The sequence below is a fragment of the Pezoporus flaviventris genome, unplaced genomic scaffold, assembly GCF_033815535.1.
Source record: "Pezoporus flaviventris isolate CSIRO_AGI_PZ_B2104156 unplaced genomic scaffold, CSIRO_AGI_Pfla_v1 ptg000025l, whole genome shotgun sequence".
NCBI lineage: Eukaryota > Metazoa > Chordata > Aves > Psittaciformes > Psittacidae > Pezoporus > Pezoporus flaviventris.
This window is the reverse complement of record NW_026892573.1, coordinates 18,213,497-18,238,493: the sequence shown is the minus strand read 5'-3', so window position 1 is coordinate 18,238,493 and position 24,997 is coordinate 18,213,497. Positions and strand designations below refer to the sequence as shown.

At 41.0% G+C, this 24,997-nt stretch overlaps 1 protein-coding gene across 2 annotated transcripts; it reads left to right on the top strand.

Moving 5' to 3' along the window:
• The first annotated feature begins 1,887 nt into the window (after positions 1 to 1,887).
• MPHOSPH8 (M-phase phosphoprotein 8) lies at positions 1,888 to 24,997 on the top strand. 2 transcript variants are annotated; one of them, XM_061457735.1, is made up of 14 exons: positions 1,888 to 2,196; positions 6,748 to 6,903; positions 7,810 to 8,664; positions 10,386 to 10,479; positions 11,639 to 11,845; positions 12,305 to 12,430; positions 12,513 to 12,601; positions 13,563 to 13,703; positions 14,498 to 14,584; positions 16,295 to 16,449; positions 19,650 to 19,804; positions 21,143 to 21,270; positions 21,960 to 22,043; positions 22,879 to 24,997. In XM_061457735.1, exons 1-14 carry the CDS (start codon positions 1,927 to 1,929, stop codon positions 22,918 to 22,920), a joined length of 2,589 nt encoding a protein of 862 aa, XP_061313719.1. In that variant the 5' UTR covers positions 1,888 to 1,926; the 3' UTR covers positions 22,921 to 24,997. The 2 variants fall into 2 exon arrangements, with proteins under 2 accessions (XP_061313719.1, XP_061313720.1); XM_061457736.1 differs by lacking the exon at positions 11,639 to 11,845.

Below are 24,997 nucleotides of genomic sequence, written 5' to 3'. Positions count from 1 at the left end.
CTAAAACTTAATTTAATGGGGTTTTCACCAGTGTTTGAATGAACACATTACCTCTTCTAAATTAAGGAGCTGCACAGAATCACACTGTGGTACTTTGTGATCTGAAGAAATGTAGTTAAGAGTCTTGGTACAGTTGCTTTCATTAAGGCAAGATCAAGTGTGTACAGAACATACTGTACACTTGTTTGTCCAACCACTGAAAATATTCAGAAGCAGGAGATTCCACAGGCACCATAGATAATGTGTTACACTGCCCTAGCAAACGGAGAATGCTCCCCAGCAATAATAAAGAAGAATTGTAAGCAGTTACTAAGGAAAACCGTGGAATCTCTTTCATAGATGTTGTCATGAGAATTTAAGCAAACATCTGCCAAGGATGGAGCAGATACACGTGATCTTATAAAGGAGGTTGCTAAGATGGATATCCAGAAGTCCTTCTGCTCTGAGGTGCTCTGGATCCTTGTTTTCATGTGTGCAAAGATAGCGGGTCTTTTTAGTAACAATACAAAGGAAAGATTTGTAGTATGTATTTGAGAAAAGCTAGAATATGGGCTTCCTAAGAGTTAGAAAGATTCCTTAATATAGACAACAATAAAACAGCTTCTAAAACTGCTGTTACATCTTTGTATGGTCAATTGCTGCCTTGTGGACTCCCTGGTGCTGGACACTTCTAAGATTCAGCTGGACAGGGTGCTGAGACATCCAGTTTAGGTCCCCTGTTGCCAAGGACCAGGTGGTCCTTTCCAACCTGATATTCTATGATTCTATGATTACTAGACTTACCTTAGAAAGTAATCACTGGCAAAGATATTAATTGAAACTTTTTTTTTCCCCTGCACTGCAGTTTATTATTCAGAGTTCGGCATTTTCACTGTTGCGACGACACATCCCATACAAGTATGCACAGACCGCATGTATTTATGCTATAGCCAAGTTTTATTTGAGTGGCATGTGTTCTTTAAGAAACTGTTTCTACGATACGCTATGTTAACAACGGCTCTAGCAAAGGCAGTTGAAAAGCAGATGGGGTGTGGTTTATTTGGTTTTCTTACCAGACTGTCTTTCCTTCTCCTGCATGATACATTAACAAAAACAAACCACAACTGCACTTGCCCATAGGCAATTCTTTTAACATGCAAAACACTGGAATTGAAAAGGCTTCCTTTCCCCAGTGAGAAGCCCTATTCGCCAGCATGACCTCATCCAAAAATGTCCATGTACGGATTTCTTGTGGGTTTCCCCAAGCCCTCAATCCAGCTGAAGGCAAGTACCTTTTTGCCTGGGAATCAAGCACGCCGTCTTTATATTTGGACAGGCTGGGGCACCCCATCTCCAGGCTGAAAGGTCACACCGCGGACGCGCCCCGAGCGCCTCCGGTCACGGAAACCACCTCCTGTCTCCGGAGAGGCTACTGTGCCAGGCGGGGTCGAGCGGGGCTTCGCTCATGCTTGCGAGGCAGGGGCCCCCGGGCCAGCTTGCAGACACGTCGCCGGCCTCCAGCGGTCACCCGCCGCTCGCCCCTCGCCGACCGGACCGGGGCTCCCGCCCTAACCCGCGACGGCCAGCAGCGGCGGGCGGAGAGGGACGGCACCGGGCTGCAGGACAGGGAGCCCTGGGGCGGGCGGAACCGGAGCTGCCATCGCCATCGCCATCGCCTCTGGGGGCGCCTGGCGGGAGGCCGCGGCTACTAGGCCAGCACCGCCCCCACTCAGCCGGACCCCCCACCGGGGGCTCTCGCTGCTGCCAGCCCCAAGCTTGGCCGCTCCCAGCCCCCCGCGGGGGGCACGAAGGCCGCCGGGCTTGGCCCCGCCCTCGTGCGTCACGGGTTGCGGGACGCCGATTGGATACGGCAGCCGCTTCCCCCCTCCTCGCTCGCGGAGGTGTCGCACCCGCTTTTCACCGTTGTCGTTTGAAATTCGGCCCAAGATGGCGGCGGCGGCGGCTGGGAGCGGGGCTGAGGCGGCGGCGGCTGCGGCGGCCAGGCTGAAGGGGGCGGAGGAAGAGGAGGAGACGGCGGCGGCGGCTGCGGCGGAGGAGGACGAGGAGGACAAGGAGCGAGACCGCAGCCGGGCTGGCAAGGCAGTGGGTGCGGCGGCAGCGGCGGGTGGGGAGAGCGAGGAAGAAGAGGAGGACGAGGACGGAGAGGACGTGGATGTGTTCGAGGTGGAGAAGATCCTAGACGTGAAGACCGAAGGGGTGAGTGCGCCGTGCCGCGCCGCCGCCTGTCAGCAGGGCCGGCGGCTGCCCCGGGGCCGGGTTTTGCCGCGCTCCCCGAGGAGGCGCGCGAGAGGCGGGAGCGATTGGTACCCATGCGTCTGCAGCGGGGCGAGCCCTGGTGCGCCTGGCGTGCTCCGCGCTCCTCTCGCTGCCGGGCGCGCAGACGGAGCGGGCAGCGCCGGCGCTGGCAGCTCTGCGGGCTGGCTTCCCCACACGAGTCTTGTTGCAAAAACAATGGCAGTTCCCTTAAAACTGTAACTTAAGCCACGTTGTGCGTAATCTTGCAAGGAAGCTTTTTGTGTCTTACAGCTTTGACTAAAGCGACTAGATGTGGAGTACCTTTAGTAAATTATTTTGGTTTGTTTTTTTTTTGCCTGTATTGTTAAACTACTCTTTGTTCTTATGGGTGAACTGCAGTAGTGTTTCAGTGTAAGGTGTGTGTGCGCAGAAATGAGCAGGATTTAATATATTGTAGAACTTGCATGTGGTTTCAGTGTATATTTAGTGAAACTATGTTTACTCACTTACAGAATGTGTAAGGACCTCTTAAAATAAGAGATACTTCCAATTAAAATAACTGGCTGTGGTGATCTTTGCTTTTAGACAGAAAATATCATATAATCTCTTATTTCTTCAAAATATCCTAGACAGGTAGAAGATTTTGTGAAATTTGTTAAACCTCAAATACAAAAAATAAGTATCACAGTTGTTGGTTTTTTTTTAATGATTTAATGCCTACAGATTTTTTAGTTTATGTTTTTTGTTTATGCCTCAGTCTGGTACATGGTAGTATAGAATTCTGTCTGTTTAGTGTAAAACATAAGGGTTTCAAAACCATTAGCTGGAAACCCTTCAAATCAAGAATTTCTTAGATTTTTGTGATGCTCTTACAGTTAGATTGTATCTTGGGTAAAGTATCTTGATGGCTTAAGAATCTTATGCTTTTGAGGTAATACAGGGCTTACAGCTTTGTCTCTATGAAGTGTTGGTCAAAATGGTAAGTCAGGTGTGAAAGCAAGAGGGCTTTTCTTCCCTACCCCTTTCTCCTGCAGTGGAACCTAAAATCTGGAGGGGGGTGTGTCATCAAACCATTCTACACTGCATTCCCATTCTGTAGCAGGTTCTGAGCTGTATGCACTTGAGGCTTCCAGGCTGGGTCAGTGCAATTGGCTTTATTGTATGTGTGTGCCTTGCGCTGTATTACATGTGCCTTACCCAGGCTGTGTTGGTTGTAGCTTTGTAGCATGGTTCACCTTTCTGTTGCTCTTTGGGGGCTGTGCCCCTGTGTTTCAGAAACATAGGACAGGACAGATACCTTCTCCCAGATCTTCCAAAACGTCTGGAAAAAAGCTGTGTTACATTCAGTGAAATGTATTTTATGTAGTTGGCTTTAGACTAGTGGTTCCCAGCTTGCAGGTTCCCAAGTCTGATCCAGAGTCCAAGCAGGTACACAGCCACTGTGCAGCACAGCATGTTCAGCTGAACAGCACAGGCTGGTCATTGTGTTCATGTGTCTCAGTTGCAGAAGCAAGCAGCAGAGCACTGTGCAGAGAAGGCCTCTTCATTTGCAGTCCTGATGTTGCTGGAGCTGGTAATAGTGGCAGCATGAGAGAAAGCACTCCTGGGATGGATTGGCTTGGGGAGTTAGACCTACTGATAAATGAAATGTTAACATGGCCCACTAAAGAAAACATCATTTACCAGCCACCTAGTCTTACAGTTATTTTAATCCAGCTGTCCCAGTTAATTAAAAAAGGACTTCTAACTCATTTTGTACCTGATCTACAAGGGTGTAACAGTAACTCTGCAGCTGACTAAAGTCTTGCATCTGAATTGGCATAACCTGGTACCACCAGGCAGCTGAGAGGCCAGCTGGCTAGGAAGTAGATTTGTAGGAAAGGAACTGTGAGTCCCCACAGACAAGTAAGATGAGCATGAGTCAGCCTTTCTTGCAGCAGGAAGGCCAGCAGCATCCAGGAGTGGCCAGCAGATCGAGGGAGATACTTCTTCCTTTCTTCTAAGCACTGCTGAGGTGCATCCTGAGTACCGTGAACATAAGCTGGAACACAGGGAAATCCAAATAGACTGGACAGATTTCTAAGCAGCCTGATCTAGTTGGTCCTGCTTTGAGCAAGGCACTTTACTTGTTCGTTCCAGAGATTCCTTATAATCTAAATTATTCTGTGACTGTATTAAGAAACTTATTAGTTGTTTATTTCATGAGTAACCCCATTACAAGAAAGAGAGAGATGAACATGATTTTGAAAGGTAATTTGTGAATCAGAAGTGTATGGTTAGAGCTAAATTATAAAAGAGGTGGTATTATACCAGTGTATCTGAATATAGGCTATTTATTCGTCTGTGAAGTGAATACAGAAGACTGTAAGTAGAGTTGATTGCTAAAGTTTAATGGCACATATGACATTTGGTCAAAGGTTAATAATGCTCAGGCAAAAATGTAAATTTTTGGATATAAATACATTTAATAATAAGTGTCAAATGGCAGTTCTTTCAAAGCTTTCCTTTTCCAGGCTTGGTTAGCACTATAGGATCTCTCAGAACATTTTCAACCTGGTTTTGAAAGAAAGAGATACTGCTGTTTTCCTCTCTAGAGATGCTTTCTGTAGTACATTTACGAATCATTTATTTTTCTTAATAAGTTCAGGAATGGCTCTATTGCCTTGTATTCATCATTAGCTTTTTTTTTTTAATATGGATAATGGATTTCCTTAGATTTGGTGCTAGCTTTTTTCATAGATATGTGTCCTGGGTTCAGCAGTAGCAGTCATTTTTCTCCTTCTTGGTAGCTGGTGCAGTGCAGTGTTTTGACTTTCGGCCTGGGAACAGAGCTGATAACAATGATGTTTTGGTTTGGCCAAGGACTTTGTGAGCCTCATGCTCTGCCAGGGAGGAGGGGAAGGCGGGAGGAAGCAGAGACAGGACCCCTGACCCAAACTGACCAAAGAGGTATTCCATACCACAGCACGTCATGCCCAGGATGTAACTGGGAGTTAGCCGGAAGGGCTGGGAGACTGCAGGGTTGGAGGAGGTACGGGTCAGAGCTTGGTCGGGCTGGGGGGGTGGGGCGTGTTCTCAGTTGGCTGGTGGTGAGGTGATGTATTCTCTTCCCTTGTTATTTCCTTTATCTTAGTTACTATTGGTGGTAGCAGTAGTGATTTGTGTTATACCTTAGTTACTAAACTGTTCTCATCTCAACCCATGGGAGTTGCATTCTTTTTTACTCTCCATCCCTCCGGGAGTATGGGGAGGGCAAGAAGGGGGAGAGTGAGTGAACAAGCTGTCTGGCTGGGTTTGAACCACCACAGTTCCTTTTGGCGCCCAACGTGGGGCGCGAAGGGTTGAGATAACGACAGATCTGCCTGGATTAGTAGTCACTCATCACAATGCTGATTTATTGGCTCTCAAGGTTGTTCCTCTTGATCTCACAGTTTCAGTATATGGTATCTTACTTCCAGTCGGTATTTGCTGTATTAGTGTTTTTCAAGTGTGGGGCTTGGGCTAAGGTTTTTGTCTCATTGTACTTTATGATAATGACTTGTAATACAATAGAATCATTGAATGATCAAGATGGCAGGTTTAAAAAGGTGACAGCATTGATTTTGTCTGGTGTATCTCTGCTTTTCAGTTAAGCTTGATGCAGGAGGCCATTCAGTAGGAAAAGTAGTCCATCTTGAAAAATGTAAGGATTCATACCACTTTATTTAGGAAAAAGGCAAGAGATAATTTGGTGGGAAGCTTCTTTTTTGTTGCCTTATTTATTTTTTTTTTTTTTTAGAATATGTAAATAACTTTCTAATCTAGTGAAAAAAATAAGCTAGAGACTAAAAGGTGCAATTTCATCCCATGGTGGAGTCAAATACTGTTGAAACAATTGGTCTAGGGCTTTTGTACATAATCTTTTACCAAAATCTTTGTAATTAACCCCACTGAGATGCACATGCTTGGATTTTGTATGAGTTTAACTTGATCCTTGATCTCATTGCTGTTTGGTCTTCCCCTCCACCAGTTGTTGATATTTCAGTTTATCAAGAGCGGTATTGATTACAAATCTAACGTAAGTTATAAATTTGAATATAAAACTAGGTAAATTATGTTAATGTGTTATAAATCTTTTATACCAACTTCTTCAGCAACGAAATTCAAGGTTTAAAATTTTGCAGAAGAAATATTAAACTTCTTTTAAAAAAGTTTCTTAATGTCCAGAAAATCTATTTCAGTAAAAGAACTGGGAATTTATGATTGTAACTGTGGTTCTGAACAAGTTTTAGATATTGCAAATATTTGAGATAAAACTACTCCCACCTACTGCATTTTACAGCCTACTTAGTTCAGTATGTGATGTAGATGGAAGTAATTTTGGGAATTCTTATGTCAACATTGGGTTGAACTCCCATTCATTTCTATATACACAAAATGAATATGCAATGAATGTGTAACCCCAGGGGTTAAGCAGATGGTGCAATCCTGTGCAGTGTTGTATTAAATGTTGCTTTGGGTTTTTTCTTACAGGGCAAAATTCTCTACAAAGTACGGTGGAAAGGATATACCTCTGATGATGATACCTGGGAACCAGAGGTTCATTTGGAAGACTGCAAGGAAGTGCTGCTTGAATTCAGAAAAAAAATTGTGGACAATAAGCCTAAACTTGTTAAAAAAGACATACAGGTATGTTTCACCTTCCAGTATCTTACACTGAAGGCATATTCCCTATCTAGGCTCTGCTAATGGCGGGAGGGAAAAGGGAAAACATTTGGGATGTGGAATTAAGAAGACTTAAAAGAATCTCTTCTATCAAAGTCATTTTCATCATGTGAAACTGAATATTGTTGCTGCTCTCTAGTTAGGGTTGGGTTTTTTTGTTAATCAGCAAGTTTGCTTGTAGACTCAAAATCCGTCTAGAATTTATTTCAGTTTTTAATAGGACTGTGTATATGATGTGTGATCATTTTAGTTTGACAACATGAACAATCCCCTTTCCCTATCAAAATGCATGTTGTCTTGTCACTAAAGCTGGGTGCTGCTCATTTCACCCTCCTGCTTTGTGTAGGACAATGATGAATTTTTGCATGTTAACCATTTAATTCAATGAGATATGAATACAGAAAAAGTAATTGCAAGAAAGCAGTACTTGGCTTTTTTCCTTTTTAACTGCATCAATTTGAAAATGAAGCATAAGTTTGGATTTTGTTTTGTTTTTAAACTGGTGCTCTATTTCTAGGAAACCTATAGGTAAATTTTACAAAATCAAATTAATAGTGTTTGGTGTAAAATAGCTCAGATCTAGTTCTGTTCTGGAATCTAGTTGTTGGGTTTCCAGTTGGTTTATTTGAATTGTGTATGTATTGATTCTCATCCAAGCAGTTAGTAATGTGATTTAGGTAAGTGAGCTAGAATTGTATTTACAAATTTTACAATTTGGCAATGAGGAATGATGTTGGCAGTGATGAAAAGATTAACGTGTTTCAAAGTTTACTTACCAGGCATTGCCACTACCATTTTTGTGTAGTTTACACCAAAGTTATACAGTTTAATGGGGAAAGAAATATTTTCCTTTTTTTCTCTACCTTTCAGAAACTATCTCTAAATGATGACGTATTTGAAGCAGACTCTGACAGTGACTGGCAAGGTGAAACAAAAGGTGATGTTTCACCAAAGAAGAAAAAGAAGAAGTCAAAAGATGGAGAGGATCGGAGTTCAGGTGACCTGAAGAAGAAAATGTCTAAGTCTGCAAAACTCAAAGAAAAACCCAGAACAGAATGTGAAAACTCCTCAGATACTTTGGTTTTAGATTCAAAACCAAAAAAAAGGACTTCAGAAACCAAGGAGGATTCAAAGGACCCAAAGAAACAAAGGAAGGAAGATACTAAAGAAGTCAAGAAAAAGAAGGGAGACGTTAAAGATTTAAAGATAAACTCTAAAGAAGATTTTAAAGAAAATAAAAAGTCACAGAAGGAGAAGGATGGAGATGTTCAGTTTGGCTCAGAGTCAGGTGTTCTAGATGATGTATTTTCTCAAGGAACTGATAATGAAAATTCAGGCTTAAATTCTGAAAATAAAGATGAGAAGCAAAAAGTTGTAAGTGGAGAAGAGAGATCAGAACAAGAAACTGCTGAAAAGGATTCCATTGTTGATACGTATCTTGATGGATCGGCCAGTAATGAAGATGATAGTATTGATGATAAGGTTAAAATTAAAAAGAAAGTAATTCTGAAAGCTGAAGATTATAAAGAGGAAGGTAAAAAAGTGGAAACTCAGGATACCTATTTAGAGAACAAAAACATGCATAAAAAGCAAAAAGGTCAAGAAAAAGTAAAAATAGTATCAGAGGAGTTGGAGAAAGTATCACCTGCTCCTTCACCAGTGCAGAAGGTTTTAAAATTGAGCTCTGACGAAAGGGGATGCAAGTCCACTGATTCAGCTGTGGAGGTAAGTGATGTTAAGGCTTTGAGTGGAGGGGGCAGGACTGAGGGTTAGGTCAAACATTTTCGGGGTACAGATATCTCAAAACGTTACTGTTTGTGATGGCAAAGAAACATACAGATTAGAAAGTTAATGAGCTGGATGAAGCTAAAGAAAGGCCCACTGCACAATGTATAGGAGTGACTGAAAAATTTCTGGATTCTTAACACTATAAAGGAGGGACTACTTGTGGAGGGAAGGGTGTCTTTAAATGTGAAAGTGTGAATTTCTCCTGTTTGTTATGTGTATTTACTTAGAATGCAGTTTACTGTTCTTCCAAAACATGCTGTCAGTTTTAGCTTTGTTCCACCCACCTTGAACAGTTGCCTTAGTTTGACTTTTTTCTACTTGTGTAGTAAGATATTCAGTGTTGAGCAACTATCCATCCAGTGCTGAACAATAAAGTGTGCTTTTGAACTAAACCAAACAGTTGATCTCGCTTAAAAGCCAGCAGCTCCTTTATACCTTATGTGCATTAGCACCTCCCTGAGAACTGGAATGCTGAAATTGCTTCTAAACACAAGTCTCCCAGGTAATTGTGTGGCTGGCTTGTTTTGTTGAAGTTCCTGAGGTGCTTACAGAAAATGCTTGGTTTCATGACATGGTTTCATGTTAATTACAAATGCTGTACCTGTTCTAAGAAATGAGCTAAGCCAATACTGGAATCTTTATTTTTCCTTATTGAACACAGTAGTGTTTTAAGAAATGACGGTAAAAGTAAAACAAACAAACAAAAAAAAAACCAAAAAACAAAAACCCCAAAAAACCCAACACAAACCCCCAGATTTTTTTAGTGTTTCTGAAAATATAATTTCTTTCAGCTTCTTCAGACTGTTCTTACACATTTTGCAATTCATAAAACTTTGGCTGCTCAAGAAACCACTTTCTGATTCATAACAGGATTGCAGCCAGAAAACCTTGAATCTTATCCCATTTGTTTTAAGGCCATAATTCCATGGCAGCAAGTTTCTTCTGTAGGTTCAACTGTGGTCCTGTGCTTTAGATGATCTACTAAACATAAGGAATTTGATTCTGAGATAGAGAATTATGTGGCATAATCTCACAGGAGAGCTATCCAAAATAGTGTTTTTGCAGGAGCTTAGTGGTAAAAGCTTTGGTAAACAAGGTTAAGTGATTACTGTGAGGCATAGCCCAGTTTTTAAAAGTTAAATAACTGAAATGGCCCTTTATTACTCAAGTATTTTCTCATAGTTTGAGCCTATAGCACTCATAAGAGAGGCATCAGGTATGATAATCAGATAAATCTTTGGAATTTTATTTACCAGTAGTAAAAAATTCTGTCACCCCAAACATGAAGAAGTAAACAGCAGATGCAAGTTAGTTTCCTTATGGCTCTTCGGCCAGCACTCTCAGTGTGTTGTCTGTGTGCCTTTCTCATGGTTGTGCTCCATTGAAGGTCATGTTAGAAGGTACCAAGGAAGGCATTCTGCCTCTTTGCTTTTTTCGGTGAGGTTTTTTTATTTTGGAAATAACCTTTTCTCTTAATGGAATAATCCTTCACAGACTTCACTCCTGACTCACTTCTTTTTTTCGGAATGTCCTCATGTTTTACATTCAGGTTTCAGTAGTATTAATTTTAAATATATTTTATCACTGGAGTGGTGAAAGGAGTTTATTTTCCATTTTTTTCTTTACCACTTTAATTTGATCTTTGTCCTTAATATCAGGAGAAAGAAGTAAAGAAAACTGAAACAAAAGAAAAACCTCAAAAAGAGCCCGAAAAAGAAGAAAAGAGCAGAAAAGAACAAAAGGGCCTAAAAAGTAAGTGCTAACTGGTTGAAAGAGAGAAGGGACAGACCCTTCAGGGCATTCTCTTATTTCTGCAAGAGGGGTTATAGTATGATTTTGAAACACATACCAGAAACAAGAATTTCTGCTTTTATTTTAGGAAGCAGAAGTCTGCTTTCTAACAGCTTTTTCAATATATGCTTTATGAGAATGCTGTAATACTTTAATGTATGAAACATGGAAGTGTATGGAAATCTCTGAGGTTTTGTAGACAAGTCAAGATTTTTCCCTTTTTTCATTTAATACAGTTAAATGCTTCTGTGGCATGTAACTGATCTTTCTTTAGAGGAATTCATGCAATTATTGCGTATTTCCCAAAGTGTTCTGATGATACTATGAATACATACTTTCTGTGTTTAGAAAAACTAAGAGGTTCCTAAACTACTTCTTGCCTCTTGCTTTAGACACAATGATGAGTTATGTTATACAACCCTTGAAATATCACCAGAGCTGGATGATTTGATAAATGAAGGAAAATGTCTAGGTTTATTTCTATTCATCATAGCATAATGGAGTATTAACATTACCACTCTCGATCTCAGTAAAATTCTGGGTGATTTTATTCAGGATTCCCTCACTACTCTTAATGAGGATTAACTGAGGAAAACTAGGAAACTCCACCTTTGGTGATCATGAATGGATATAGGAGGAGCTATGACGCTTCAGATAGCTGTTGCTAGGTAAACTTCTTTTGCTGAAAGTAGGGTAGATGTTCACAATGCATAAGAAAAGTAGTAGCAAACAGAATGATTAACTGCTGTACAGCACGTGTCCTTCATTTGTTCATCGCAGAGACTGAAATATATTTTCAAAGTAGTGATTTATGCATAATTCTAAACTACATTTCTTTAAATGAAGATGTACCGGGTTGAAAGCAGTCAGAGCTCAGACTTGCCAGGGTAGCTGGAGGTGAACTCGTTGTCCCTGATTTTTGGCTTGTTCAGCTTGCTCCTACACTTCAGCAGTGATTAACTTATGGAAAGAGAACAGCCGTTTTCTGAAGGGAGTCTGGTCACTCACTTAAACTTTGTTATGTAATAGTCTTTAGTGGCTCAAGTGGTCACTCTTGGTAACTGTCTTAACATTCTAGACTTTAAAGACATCAAAAGTGCATTTGACTTTTTTAATGTAGCTGCAGAAGAAAAAAGTGAATATTCTGAGAATAACTGCAAAAGAGAAGAATCTTCACTAGAATATAAACTCATAGAAGAATTAAAATCAAAAGACAGCAAGGTGTACAAGGAAAGCAGGAACGTAAGAGATGAAACAGACACATGGACTTACATTGCTGCAGGCGGTGATCGAGAAGTAGTGGATGTGTGTCGAATGGAGAACTCTGGTGAGCAGTAGAAACGAATACAGGGGAGAGCTGAGCACTAGCAGTTAATATTTTCTTCCATTCCTGCTTGCATCTTTTAGCGCTCCAATCCTTGTCTCTGCAGGGGGCTGAAATGATGTGGTTCTTTTGAAATTCACCGATAACTTCTTGGTGTGTTTCCAGTGTGTTTCTGCTACTGCAGTAGTGGAGTGTTCACCATCTCTTACCACTTCAACAGAATCTTAGTTGAACAACTAAACAGTTTGTTTCAAGTAAAAGCATTTTATGTCTGCTTGTAATACAGCCTTCATTGTTTGGAACCATTCCACGCTGACTTCCAGAGTCTGTTTGGATGAAAAGTAGTAGTATGTTATGCTGCTGATCATTGAAGCAATGGCAAGCAAAGAATGGTTTGGAAGTTTATAAGTCGCTAATTACTTATTTCACATTTTTTCTTCCATAAAATCAAATGCATCATAGATGGCAAGCAACAAGTCTTGAGTTTGGGTATGGACATGCAGTTAGAATGGCTGACACTAGAAGACTTTCAAAAGCATCTTGATGGAGAAGATGAGAATCGTTTGTCAACAAAACCGATATCAAATAGTGAGTAGTTGCTAGGAGGAAGGGACATATCTTAGTGTTTCAGAGTGAACTGTCTTATAACTGAATCAAATTTACCTTCTAGCTCTCCTGAGGGATGCTGTTAAAAGTGGAGATTATATGACAGTAAAGATGGCACTTTCCTCAAATGAGGAATATAATCTGGATCAAGAGGTAATTTTTCTGCATTAGAAGTATCGGAGGGGTATGGGAGGGACGAGTATGAATTTGGATTGTTTGAAAAGCTTTCTCCTCTTGCTAGTAGCAGATTTCTGTCTCACCTTGAGGTCAAGTGGCTAAACTATGTAAAACATCTATACATGAAAAAAATTTGAATGTTCTATTTGACAGACTGGACCACTTAATTCCATTAATCATTAGTTTTCTGCCAGTTCTGTATCAGCTGTGTTCTTACAGTTTGGTTGGGATTTTTTTTGGTGTTTTGTTGTTTGTTTTTTTTTCCTCCAAGGATAGAGTTTTCCTGTTAAATAGCACCATAGTTCTATTTTTTAAGACAAAAATCTCTGATGCCAGTATTTTCTACTGGTGACCTTTTGAAGTTGCATTACATAGCATTTTGAGAACTGTATATTTTGCTAAGTTTTCTGTGGCCTAGTAGAAAAGATGCCACGTGAACTATTGAAGCAAATGTGTTCTTTGAATTGTAGTGTCTGGTGGGAAAACGCAAGAATGAGTGAGGGGACTGGCCACTCACAGAACTCTCTTCATACTTGGCACTGATAAAATCCAAGGTTTCTAGTAGCAGCTGAGTTGAGCCATTGTGTTTTGTCTCCAGTCATTGCTGATTTCCTTTTCCACTGTCTTGCTGTCTTCCTACCCTCAAATATCCTGCTGCATTTCATCCTGTCTCATTCTGATTTTACTCTTTCTTATTCTGGTCCTCAGACTGTTACGGGTTTTGCAAATTACGGAGCTCAGGGTGCGAGACCTGTGGACTGGAAAAGTGGGAGGTGATAGTCTGCTAGTATCTGGCAGCTGTGTATGTGTGAATTCTGCCAGGGAGGAGACTCTTTGTGAAATCTGTTGACACACTTGCCATTTTTGTCTTGCAGCTTTGATTTATCTTAAAGTAATTTATTTTTAGAATTTTTCATGGCAATGATTCTTGTTGCAGGACCCAAGTGGAATGACCCTGGTAATGCTTGCTGCTGCTGGTGGGCATGATGACCTTCTCCGGGTCCTAATCAGGAAAGGAGCTAAAGTTAATGGGAGACAGAAAAATGGAACAACCGCATTGATACATGCGGCTGAAAAGGTTGCCTTTGTTACTGTATTTGTAGTTCTTGGCTCTTTTACTTCAGTTTAAAAGTGGTACACATTTTATTTGTATTTTTTTTTTCCTTTGGATGGTACCTAAATAGTAGTTAGCAGGATATAGCAGAGTGACCTTAACTGCATAATGTCAGCAGCTGTGGTTACTGTAGTGTAAACTAATTCTGATCACAAACCCTACCCTAGGTAGAGAGTATCACAGGGTTACTGAGAGGAAATGTAGAGGCAAAGGGTAACTCTGAATTTGTCTGTCATGGGGCTGAAGTTCTTGAGTCAGAATTGGTAGCTATGATCTCTGGCTGCCCAGGATTCAAACTTGGGAGACTTTGAGAAGCAAATCTCTGAATAAACAGGGCTTACTGTTTGTGAGTTAGGAGATGGAGGTAGTGGCAAACTCTTCCCAAACTAAGACCAACTAGTAAGTTAGAGGATCTTTTATGGCTGTGTTCTTTTGTTGAAGCTGGGCCATGTGTTTTCCCATGTGCAGTAGATAAAAGGCCAAGAAGGAGCTTGATTCCAGTGTTTTCTTCCTGTGGTGGTCACTGTTGAAGGATTTAGGAAAAAGTATGAATTGTAAGTACTCATGGCTGTTTACTTGCCTGAGTCTGAATTGCTTATTAGCCACGCAACAGAACATTGGTAATCGTGTCACAGAAGCATGCTTCGAATTTTCCTGATGGATTTTCAATAAATGTCATTTTATATTCTAAAACAAAACCAGACTATTTTGTATTTACCTGTCTTGTGGTATTGGGGTTTTGTTTGGGTATTTTCCAGAATTATCTAACAACAGTAGCTATTCTACTGGAAGCTGGGGCGTTTGTGAACATGAAGCAGAGCAGTGGTGAAACTGCTTTAATGAAGGTAAGTTCAGTGTTTGTCCTGACATGATTTAATAGTAAATACTTTTGGCGAACTAGTAAAACATCAAAGCATATTTGTAGAGTTAGTTTAGGGAACATGTACTATATTTGAAATACAAATACTACCCTTAGTTACTCTAGGCAGTGTTTTAATCCATTATTTTAATGGATTGTTGTATCTAAACAATAAGTGCAGATGCTGTGCTAAATGTAGCTCATCATCCAGTTCCATGCAGATGTGGTCTTAAAACTGAGATAATCTGGTTGTCAGCAGGAAAATTCCAGAAAGTCTTTCATTTAGGTGCTGCTGTGATTGACTTTTATCATTACATTGCAGGCCAGAAATAAAATAATGTGTTTGCAGTCTCCTTCCCACTGCCTGTTCTCCACATTTACCCCTCCTCATCACAAAGGAGATACTTTATTTATTTGTTTTGTAATGGGAGAATTCTAACACCCTTAAAACAGTCTGTGCTCCTCTTAGTATTTTCACCAAGTTCCCCTTCTTGATAGACTCGCTGTGTTTATACATAGGCTGTTTAAGGCAGTTTGTTTGCAGAAAAGGTTACAAAAGCTTTTCTGTCCAACAGTGTGGTATTGTTTCTCTTCTATCCTCTGCAAGGATGAACAAGTGTGCGGAATTCATATTTTCTGTGAAGAAAATAACACCCTTGTGGTTTCCTCATCCACATCAGTATAAAATCTCTTCATAATTTGGCTGCCTCCATGAACCTCAGCTTTGACTTTTCTTGTTTTTAAAGGTTTTATTAGTAATTTGCTGCACAGCTGTACATACTTTCTAATTGGCAGCCTACGGTGACTTAGTCTGGATATTTGTTTCGCTGTGCAGATACAAAGGTCTTCATTGCCAGTGACTTACTGGAACAAGTTTAGATGTGGGGATAAACACATAAGTGTGTTTATCAGGTCACTGTTATTTAACCTCAGGAACTGGATCATACTTTTAAAAAGAGGGTGGGGAGGAAGTCTTGGCACTCCATTCTTTTCTCTGAGGTGGTGTGTGATTTTTGTGGGTTTTTTGTGTGAGGGGCAGGTGGGTTGGTTTATTTATGGAAGATTATGGTTTGAAGGCACAGATTGAAGTTCAGAGCTGAGAGAAATTTCAGAGGGAACTTTGGATAGGCACCATGAAGATAGAAATTTAAACCTCTTGGCCTTTCCCTAATTTGTCTGAGTGAAGCGTTTGAAAATGAAGAACATGTTTGCATTCTTCAAAGTAGAGCTGTCTTCAGACTTTCCTGTACTTCTGTCAAGTCTTTGCTTGACATGCCCTGACATTCTTGTTAATCACAGTGACTGTCTAACATAACTAAATAACAATTTGGGTCGAGCTGTATTAATTTTCTGCACCCCTGAAGTATCATTTGAACTGAGCTTCCTAGAAACAGACACTTTGAAGTGTTTCTTTTAGTTGTTCTGAATACTACTGCAGAAACCCATTTAAAGACGTTCGCAGTTACTGAACCGTAGAAGATTGGGTGTTGTCACAAAATTGTTCTTTAATCTATTTTTATTCCAGTTAAGCCCACTTGATAACTCTGAGTGTTGCTGCTTGTATGTTTTCTGAATTTGTTCCTAATTTTGGATTTTAATTCATTCCTGCAGTTCTGTTTACTCCAGTGCTATGCTCTGTTCTAATGAGGGATTTATCATTGTTGTCCATCCTTCCATCTTCTCACTTTCAACACAGGCTTGTAAAAGAGGAAATTCAGACATAGTGCGGCTTATGATTGAAAGCGGAGCGGACTGTAACATTTTGTCAAAACACCAGAACAGTGCGCTGCATTTTGCTAAACAGTGCAATAACCTACTGGTGTATGAGCAGCTCAAGAGTCATTTGGAAACGTGAGTAAACTGTACTTTGAAGTTTGTTCTGGTGAAGCTTGCAGTTCTGGCCATGTCATAATTTTAGTTTAAGTCCTGGGAAGAGTTGGAGATTTCAGGAAAGAAAACGGGTCTGATTTGGGCAGAAAACTAATAAATAAATCATGTGAAATTAAGACGATGTGAGCTAACAGAATTAGGAGATGCTTGCTTAGACACAGAGTAAAAAAAAAATGGAAAGGAGGAAAAGAGAGAATTGGTAGAAGAGAAATTTTTTTTCCAGATTGCTGTATTTCTAGTTCAAGGAATCTGAAGTGTATAAGCACTGGACTGTTGAATGTAAACTCTTATTAGGGCATGCCAAATAAAACACTTTCAAACAAAAGAACACCTTACAGAAACACCATGGAAAGTTGTGCAGATAGTTAGGTTGTTGTTATACCCTTAAAAGCCAGTGGTGAACTGGAGTGCCAGGGGTAAAGCTTTCATGGCAGTGAATGATGAAAGTAAATCAGTAAATGATGAAAGTGCAGCAGAATACTGAAGAGCAGTGCAGTGTGTGGTGATGTGCTCATGTCATCTGGTCATGAAAAATATTCTGAGCTGATGAACAGGGATGTTAGATGACGACGGACGTAAAGCAGGGCCACCTAGAGCTGGCTGACCAGGACCCTGTCCAGGTGTTGTTTGAATATCTCCAAGGATGAGGACCTCATAATCATTCCAGGCAGCATGTGTCAGTGCTTCATCACCCTCACAGTAAAAACATGTCTTGTGATGTTCAGAGGAAACTTTCCATGTTTTAGTTTGTGCCCACTGCTCCTCGGGCATCACTGAAAAGAGCCCAGCTCTGTCCTCTTTATCCCGTCACTTCAGGTGTTTATTGATACATATACATTGATAAGATCCCCCTGAGACTTCCTTTCTCCAGGCTCAGCAGTCACAGTTCTCCCAGCCTCTCTCGTATGTCAGATGCTCTGGTTCCTTCAACGTCTTTGTGGCCCTTCATTGTGCTCTCTTCAGCATATCCATGTATCTCTTGTAGTGAGGAGGAACTGCACACAGCGTTCAAGTGTGATCTCACCAGTGATCACCTCCCTTGACCTGCTGGCAATACTTTGCCTAATACAGCATAGGATAGCATTGACTGCCTTTGCAGCAAGAGCATGTTGCTGGCTCATGTTCAAAGCATGGTGTCCACCAGGTCCTTTTCTGCCAAGCTGCTTTCCAGCTGGGTGACTCCCAGCATGGCCTAGTGCCTGGGGATGTTCTTCCCCATGTACAAGACTTTGTACTTCCTTGTTGAACTGCACAAGGTTCACGTCAACCCATTTCTCCAACCTGTTGGGTCCCTCTGGATGGCAGCATGACCCGCTGGTGTACCAGCCATTCCTCCCAGTTTGGCGTTACCTGCTAAGTTGTTGAGGGTACACTGCCTCATCATCCAGGTCATACATGAAGATGTCACACAGGACCAGACCAGTATTGACTCGGGGTACACCAGGAGTGACTGGCTTCCAGATAGATGTGCTGCTGATTTTTGCTGAACTAATGTGTTCTGACCCAGTTTTATACTGGGAGGAAAGTATTGTGATGCCAGTATTTTCAATGCACTGTAAAGCTTATCTGAGGTATTGTAAGTTCCTGTTTTGAATGTCTGTCCTGGGGAGATAGAAGGTATAAGGAACGTTTTCTTCTTCTAGCAGGCTAAATGGGAAAAAAAAGTGCTAGAAGCATAAAACCTAGCAGTTGGTCACTGTAGTAGCTCTTGCCAATCGAGGAAGCTTCTAGCCTTACTACCTGAAAATATGAGTTCAGTGCTCCTTGTCAGTTAAAAAGAAGGTAATACAGTAATAGCGGAGCTGAAAACAAAATGTAAATCTGTGGTGTCAAAATGCCTTATAGCACATGCTATTCCAGTTACCTTGTTTCAAAGCCACATGAAGCAAGAAGTGGAAGTAAAAGATGATCAGAAATACGGAGTAGCTTCTGTGAGGATAGACTGAGGGAGGAGGTACACATCACCCTGGGACAGAATAAAAGGTCAAAATATAAAATCAAATCAGAAAGCAACAACAGAAAATAATCCAAAGCCGTGAGGCAGGTTCTGCTGGCTGTCCTGTTAAATGATAGGTTTGATACGGAGGAATATTTTTGCACAGAAAAAATGAAATGTGGATCACGTTACAGAATGCCATGGTTAAAAATGCATTGGATTTTAGAAGGGATTAAGTAGATCTAAGGATAAGTGCAATTTGGCTGTAGTCTTGAGTTTTGGATTTCTCTAAGACAGATTGCTGGAAACTAGGACAGTGTACCAAAAAAAGCCAACCGCTTAATTTCCAGTATTCAATGGAGCTTTGTCAGGCATCTGGAAACTAGGTTGCGTGGGCTTCTGGGCTTGCTTTGGTATGGGGATTCTTGTGGTCTCTTTCCGATGAGACACAGTTTAGATTGTGCAGGTGGTAATCTCAGCTAGCATGGAGGGGTGCAGGCTCTTGAATACAGCTGGAAAAGCTGAGAGTTGGGACCTTTGCCTTGCAAAAGTCTTTAAAACCCATTTGTGTCAAAACAGCTTTCTGAAGAGGGTTACTCGGTAACCTGCTTGTAAAGGTGCCAAACACCGTTGGTTCACATGGCCTCTCTTTGCAGCCTAGGCTGCTCACTTCAGTTACACCTCTCCCAACCCAAAAAAGCCCAAGCCTACCATATTTAATGGTAGTGTCACTACTTTTTCACTTGCATTATTAGGGAAGTTTTACTGGGAACTGCATTTTTCTCAATAGTATTGCCAGTGACTGACTTGTTTGGTTCTGTGTTGTACTCGCGGTCGGGTTGATAAATCAGACATGCAGGGAAGTGGCTGTGTTCAGCCAGCAGGTACATACTGGTGTTTGGGAACATCTGCTGCATAAACAGCCTTCAAAATATGTGGCTAGTTAGATTCATTTTTTCTTAATCTGCTGCAGTGCTTTTGTGTCAGCTTTTGTTCGTGAACCTGATTGATAATGAATTCCACAAACAGGTTACTGATAAAATGTTCTATTAACGAAGTGTTGGGACCTGGGGTTCATGGGTAATGAGGAAGGCATTCACTCCTGAAAATCAGGATTCCAAAATGTGATCTGGAATCCTTTCTTTTTTTTTTTAATTGGCTCTCACTAACTCTCTAAAGTAATTTTACTGTGTGAAGCACAGGCCTCACTGGTTTGGTCTTTTAGGCTCTCAAGAGTAGCAGAGGACACCATCAGGGATTATTTTGAAGCTCGTCTTGTTTTACTGGAGCCAGTCTTCCCAATTGCGTGTCATCGACTGTGTGAAGGGCCAGACTTCTCTACAGATTTTAACTACAAACCCCCACAGAATGTGCCAGAAGGTAGGGGGGTGCTGGTGTGCTGGGTGGGTTGGTTGGTTGGTTTTTAAAAAATGGGTGGAAGGGTGTTAGGAAATTGCCTTTTGTCTTAAAAGCAGCTGTTCTGTGAAATTATTTGTGTGTGACTTACTGCAGTACGTTGTGTTACGGATGCTCTGATTATGGAGCATGGGGAGAGCAGGGATGTTTTGACGTATTGGGGGTGGCGTTTGTGTGTATCTTTCTGTTTAAGAGGTTTTTTTATCACACAAACACAGCTGCTTTCTGCTGTTCCTGGGTTACCTTAGCTTTGTGACGGTGACGTTAGCTCAGTGCAGGTGTTGCAGGAAAGGAATGGTTTAACTTAATACTTTTGAACAATCTTAATCCAAGACTGTACTTGGAAAACCTCATAGTGGATAACCTTGTTTTGTAGGCAGTACCTAATGGACCGGAATCTTGGAGTATAGGCATAACATATAGGATGCAAACACAGTCTGAAAATACTACCAAAAAGAAGTCAGCATCAGTCAACTTTGTCTTGCCCACAGACCCTTTGAAAAAGCTGGGAATGTAATTCCAGAGATACTTGGGAATGTTTCTTCATTCCTTCAGGAATCTAGCTGATAATCTCTGATGCTTGGCTTATCCGAGTCATTTTTATTCACCTTTTGACTGTATTGGGGCAATATCTACTTTTTAATTTTTCTTGAAATACTACATTACTGGGACTGTGAAATACTGCTTAAAGCAAGGTTGAAAGTGGTTGTGTCATCCGTTTTCTGGCTGCTGCATCCGTTTTCTGGCTGCATCCGTTTTCTGGCTGCTGAGAGTTGTAACCCAAGTCTTCCAGCTCTTGATTAGAGGTGTAGAATTAAGAAACCTTATATCAGTTTCTGTATTAAAATGAGGCATCTGTGGGTACTGAAGATTGTTGTTGACTGAATTTCAGCACAGTTCATAAAGATCTCAAATGGACTGGGCTCGGTTGTCCCTACCAACAGAAGAGAGAACCCAAACCACATGAAATTCCAAAACTCTCCTTAGGTAGACCTAAACCCACAGAGGTGAACCTTACCAGAAATTGCTGTACCCATTTTGCTTTCCTTTCAAACAGCCACATAACATTATTTCTGCTGCCAAAGGACTTTAACTTAGGAGCCAAGTTAGTTGTGTTCTGCGCTGGGATACACTGACCTGGGAGATGGGACTTCTGAATGTTGCTTGGATACTCCGTTGGGGTTTAATATATACGGTTTAATGTTTATATTTGTATCTGTCTTCAGAGGTGCAGTGTATGGAGTTGTTCTGAATAAAAGATCTCATTTTGAATTCACATGACTGAGTTGCCTTCCCTTTTAGGATCTGGAATTCTTCTCTTTGTTTTCCATTCAAATTTCTTTGGTAAAGAAGTCGTTGCTCGGCTCTGCGGACCATGCAGTGTACAAGCTGTGGTTTTAAATGACAAATTCCAGCTCCCTGTTTTTTTGGTAAGTCTTTTCATACAATGGATTGACTATAAAGCTGCTTTCTAAAGTCTTTATGGAGCAGCCTGGAAAATCCCAGTGCCTTAATTTGGACTTAGAATATTGTGATTTAAGCATTTATTATCTTGATAATGTTTTTTCTTAATGAAACTTAATTCTTCTTTGTGTATGGAGGGAACTACAAACCTTGCATGTACTAGACTCCATAGAAATTTGTGACTTGAAAGGCAGGGACATAATGCTGGGCAGCCTGTTTCTGGGCAGCCTGTTTCTAGGCAGCCCTACTTGAGCAGGGGGGCTGGACCAGATGACCTTGAGATATCCCCTCCAACCTCAACCCTTGCATTGTTCTGTGGCTTCAGAATGAAGGGTTTGAGAAGGCAAGTGTGAGTTTAAAACTGTTTAATATCCCAACTTTTTGACCTGAGTACATTCTTAAATACGTAACAACCTACCTCGTATTTCTAATGTGTTGTTTATTTAGGTTTTTGTTTTTTTTAATCTACTAAATGCATTATTGCACAATTCTCAAGTCCTCTTGATTTCTCTGTGGCTGCACAAAAGGTTCTTTGTAGAATGCCCAACTTTACCAAAAAATGCATACTGAAAATGTCGTGTTGTATTGGTCCGCTCGCGCAGCACTTTCAGGCATGTCCTGCCATTAACCTCGTCCATATTCTTTTTCCTTTCAGGACAGTCACTTTATTTATTCCTTCAGCCCCACTGCAGGCCTTAACAAGCTTTTTATACGGTTGGCAGACGCTCCTACTGCTAAGGTACAAAGCAGTCTCAAATGTGCATGTTAACTTGTACAGTAACTCTTCCGTAGTCGAAATGCTTCTAGTTGTATGTTGCAAATGTAAAACTTAAGGACTTTCCTTATCCTGGTTCCCATCAGTTGCAGTTCCATCCTGTGACATTTCCAGAACTTAGGAAAGTTGCCAAGGGCATCAGGTGTCACAATGAAATGTTTTCATGCTGCAGACAAAATAATTCAAGCACCAAGATAAGCAATGTTACAGCTAAACATTTTCCTCATCTATATTGTGAATTGACTGACACTCCATCTATCTGTTAGTCATTAATTTTTTGCATACAGATATTTTTGCTTGTGTGTTTGGGAGAACTTGGAAGTACTTACTAGGATGTGCAGTCTGCTTTTAAGTAGGCTGTGTAGTCCATTGTATTTTCCAGGTGGTTTGGGCAGCAGTCCCACTACATATTGCATGATGAGTAATAAATAGACCCTGTTCTGGTAGCATTTCTTTTATCCTTAGAAGACACACCAGTCAAGTTTCTAGAGCATCAGATTTAAAACATATACACTTAAGTGTTTTATTGTGCGTTTCTAAATTTTTATTTTAAAAAAGGGGGAGAAATTGAACTTGTGTGTGTTTCGGAGTTCACTTGTTCAACCACTCACTGGAGTCCTTTTAAAAGTCATTCATATTTCCATAGGGCTGCTACAAACTGATCTTACTAGGTTGTAAACTACTTTTTCTTCCCTTCCTCAGTCACTAGCAGTTTTACACCTTTTCTCATGCTGTTCTCATAGTAAAGTGTAGTTCCATGTGGGTGACCTTTAAATGAAACCTTTGTTTGCTCTCCCAGGTAAAGCTGCTGATTGGAGCGTACAGAGTGCAGCTGCAGTGACCTCACAGCTGTGAGCATGTCGAGTGGACGGACGTTGTTTTGGATGTACTTCTGATGTCTCTGTTTAGAGACTGACAGAGCAGTTTGGAACTTTTTGGTACCATGCTCCTAAGACTGTGTTCCCATCTCGCTGTCCCTTGCTGGCAGCCATGTAGGAAAGTGTGCGTTGGAGAGAAGCTGAATCTGAGGCACTGGTGGGACAGGGCTGTCGGCTTTTTTTACTTTGTACAGATGTAGATGTAAGTATTTGTGCCAATACATGGAATTCTGGTTTTCTTTAACCTGCTGAGTCCAGACTCTGTATTTCAGCTTTTCCACAATGTGGAATGGTACATATAAGAACTATTTAAGGTGAACTATGTGAAATGTCTTTTTTAATAGATTTTTTCCATTTGTAAACTAAAGTTTTCTACTTACTCTCACATTTCTATGTACAATGCAGAACTGCCATAGTTTTTGATCCGTGGGCAGAACTTACACTTTTAAGTTGTTGTGTTACATTTAACTTTGAATTGCGGAGGGCTGATTTGGAACTGTTCCTGCTACTACCAAGAAAGCAGTTCCGCCTGGAGTGATTCCCTCTGAACACAGTGAGATCTGCAGGCACCAGCAGTGGCACTGGGATAGTCCCAGCCACAGGAGGAGCACAGCTGGATTCCTACTTACACCAGTGTTTAAAAACTACTTTTGTGTTAAGAGAAGCAACTGGTACTTTTGACTTTGACATTCTTGGATGTATGGAAAAATAAATACAAGGTAAAAATAGCAAACTAGAGAACTTGTAACTCCCTTCAGTGTGCAGGCAGTGCTTGATGTAGGCTGAGAAGATACATCGACAATCTCAGATGTTCTCAGCTTGCCAGATGAGAAAATGTATTATCCTTTAAAGCAGGAATCCAGTTCCTCAGTGCAAAGAGCTGCTTTTTAAGTATATTATTACTATTTAAATGACAGCAGTTCTGTACCGGTCCTGTGCTGTAAAATACAAATGTAATACTTCTGCATGAAGTATAGAATATTTTTCTTTGTAAATTAACCAACATCTTGAAAAGTATAACAGAAAAAAATAAAACCAGATTGTGCCTTTGCTGTTCTGGTTGCCATGTGTAGTTTACATACCACTATGTGACTATAATATTGGAGAAACCCCTGCAGATAAACTCTTGATGTATTTGAGTGCTTGCCATCAAAATGGTGCCGATGTATTAAGTATTCATTTAAAAAACGTGATTTTTTTAATACAAAGCTTAGTTAACCAGTTTTCCATTTTAGGTTCTTAAAACCTTTTTTTTATACTTAAGAGATGCCAAGTGAGCGGGTACCAAAGCGCATTGCTTCAGTTCTGTGGAGTATTGCATTGAGCTATAAAAAGCGAGAACAGCAGCACAACCTACAACCACCTGCGTTGTTCTGGTTTAGAATGGTTGCGTGTCTTTTGTGGTGATGGGACAGAACTAAGTCTGAGGTTTAACAGAGTTGGTACCTCCACTTCTGAAATACCTGACACCTCATTTTGTGCAGTGTGAAAAGCACAGGCTGAGGCTTGGGGCTGACCCTGCCACCACTTGGGACTACTCATGGCTCTGGGTCTTTTTAGTTGCTGCATGTATCCCTGGATGATGAACATGGAGAGGGGACATGCATGAGTGTTCCCTTACGCTGGGGTGATAGTGCCCATGTGTATGGCTCCCCCTTCCACAGTCACTCCTTGGTGTACATGTAAGGGGAGTTGGCATGTGTGTGACCACTGTGGTAAATGTTGGATCTGTTCAAGGCAGGGACAAAAAGTTTAGGAACTGATGTCCACCTTACATAAATGCTGTCTAAAAATAGTCATGGTCCAGGAGCTGACATAGCAATTAGCTTGTCAACAGCTGATAGGGAGTTTGTTTGGCTGGGGATTTTGATGTTTTTCTTGAGGCATTTGAGAGAGAGGGAGTAGTTCTACAGGACATGGAAATAAAATTTGGGTTCATAATACTTTTATTAAGGGATGGATTTTGCAGCCATCTTCCTCTTGTAGTTGGCAATATAAACCCCATATCACTGCTGAAGATGCATAAAAGGTGTATGAAAA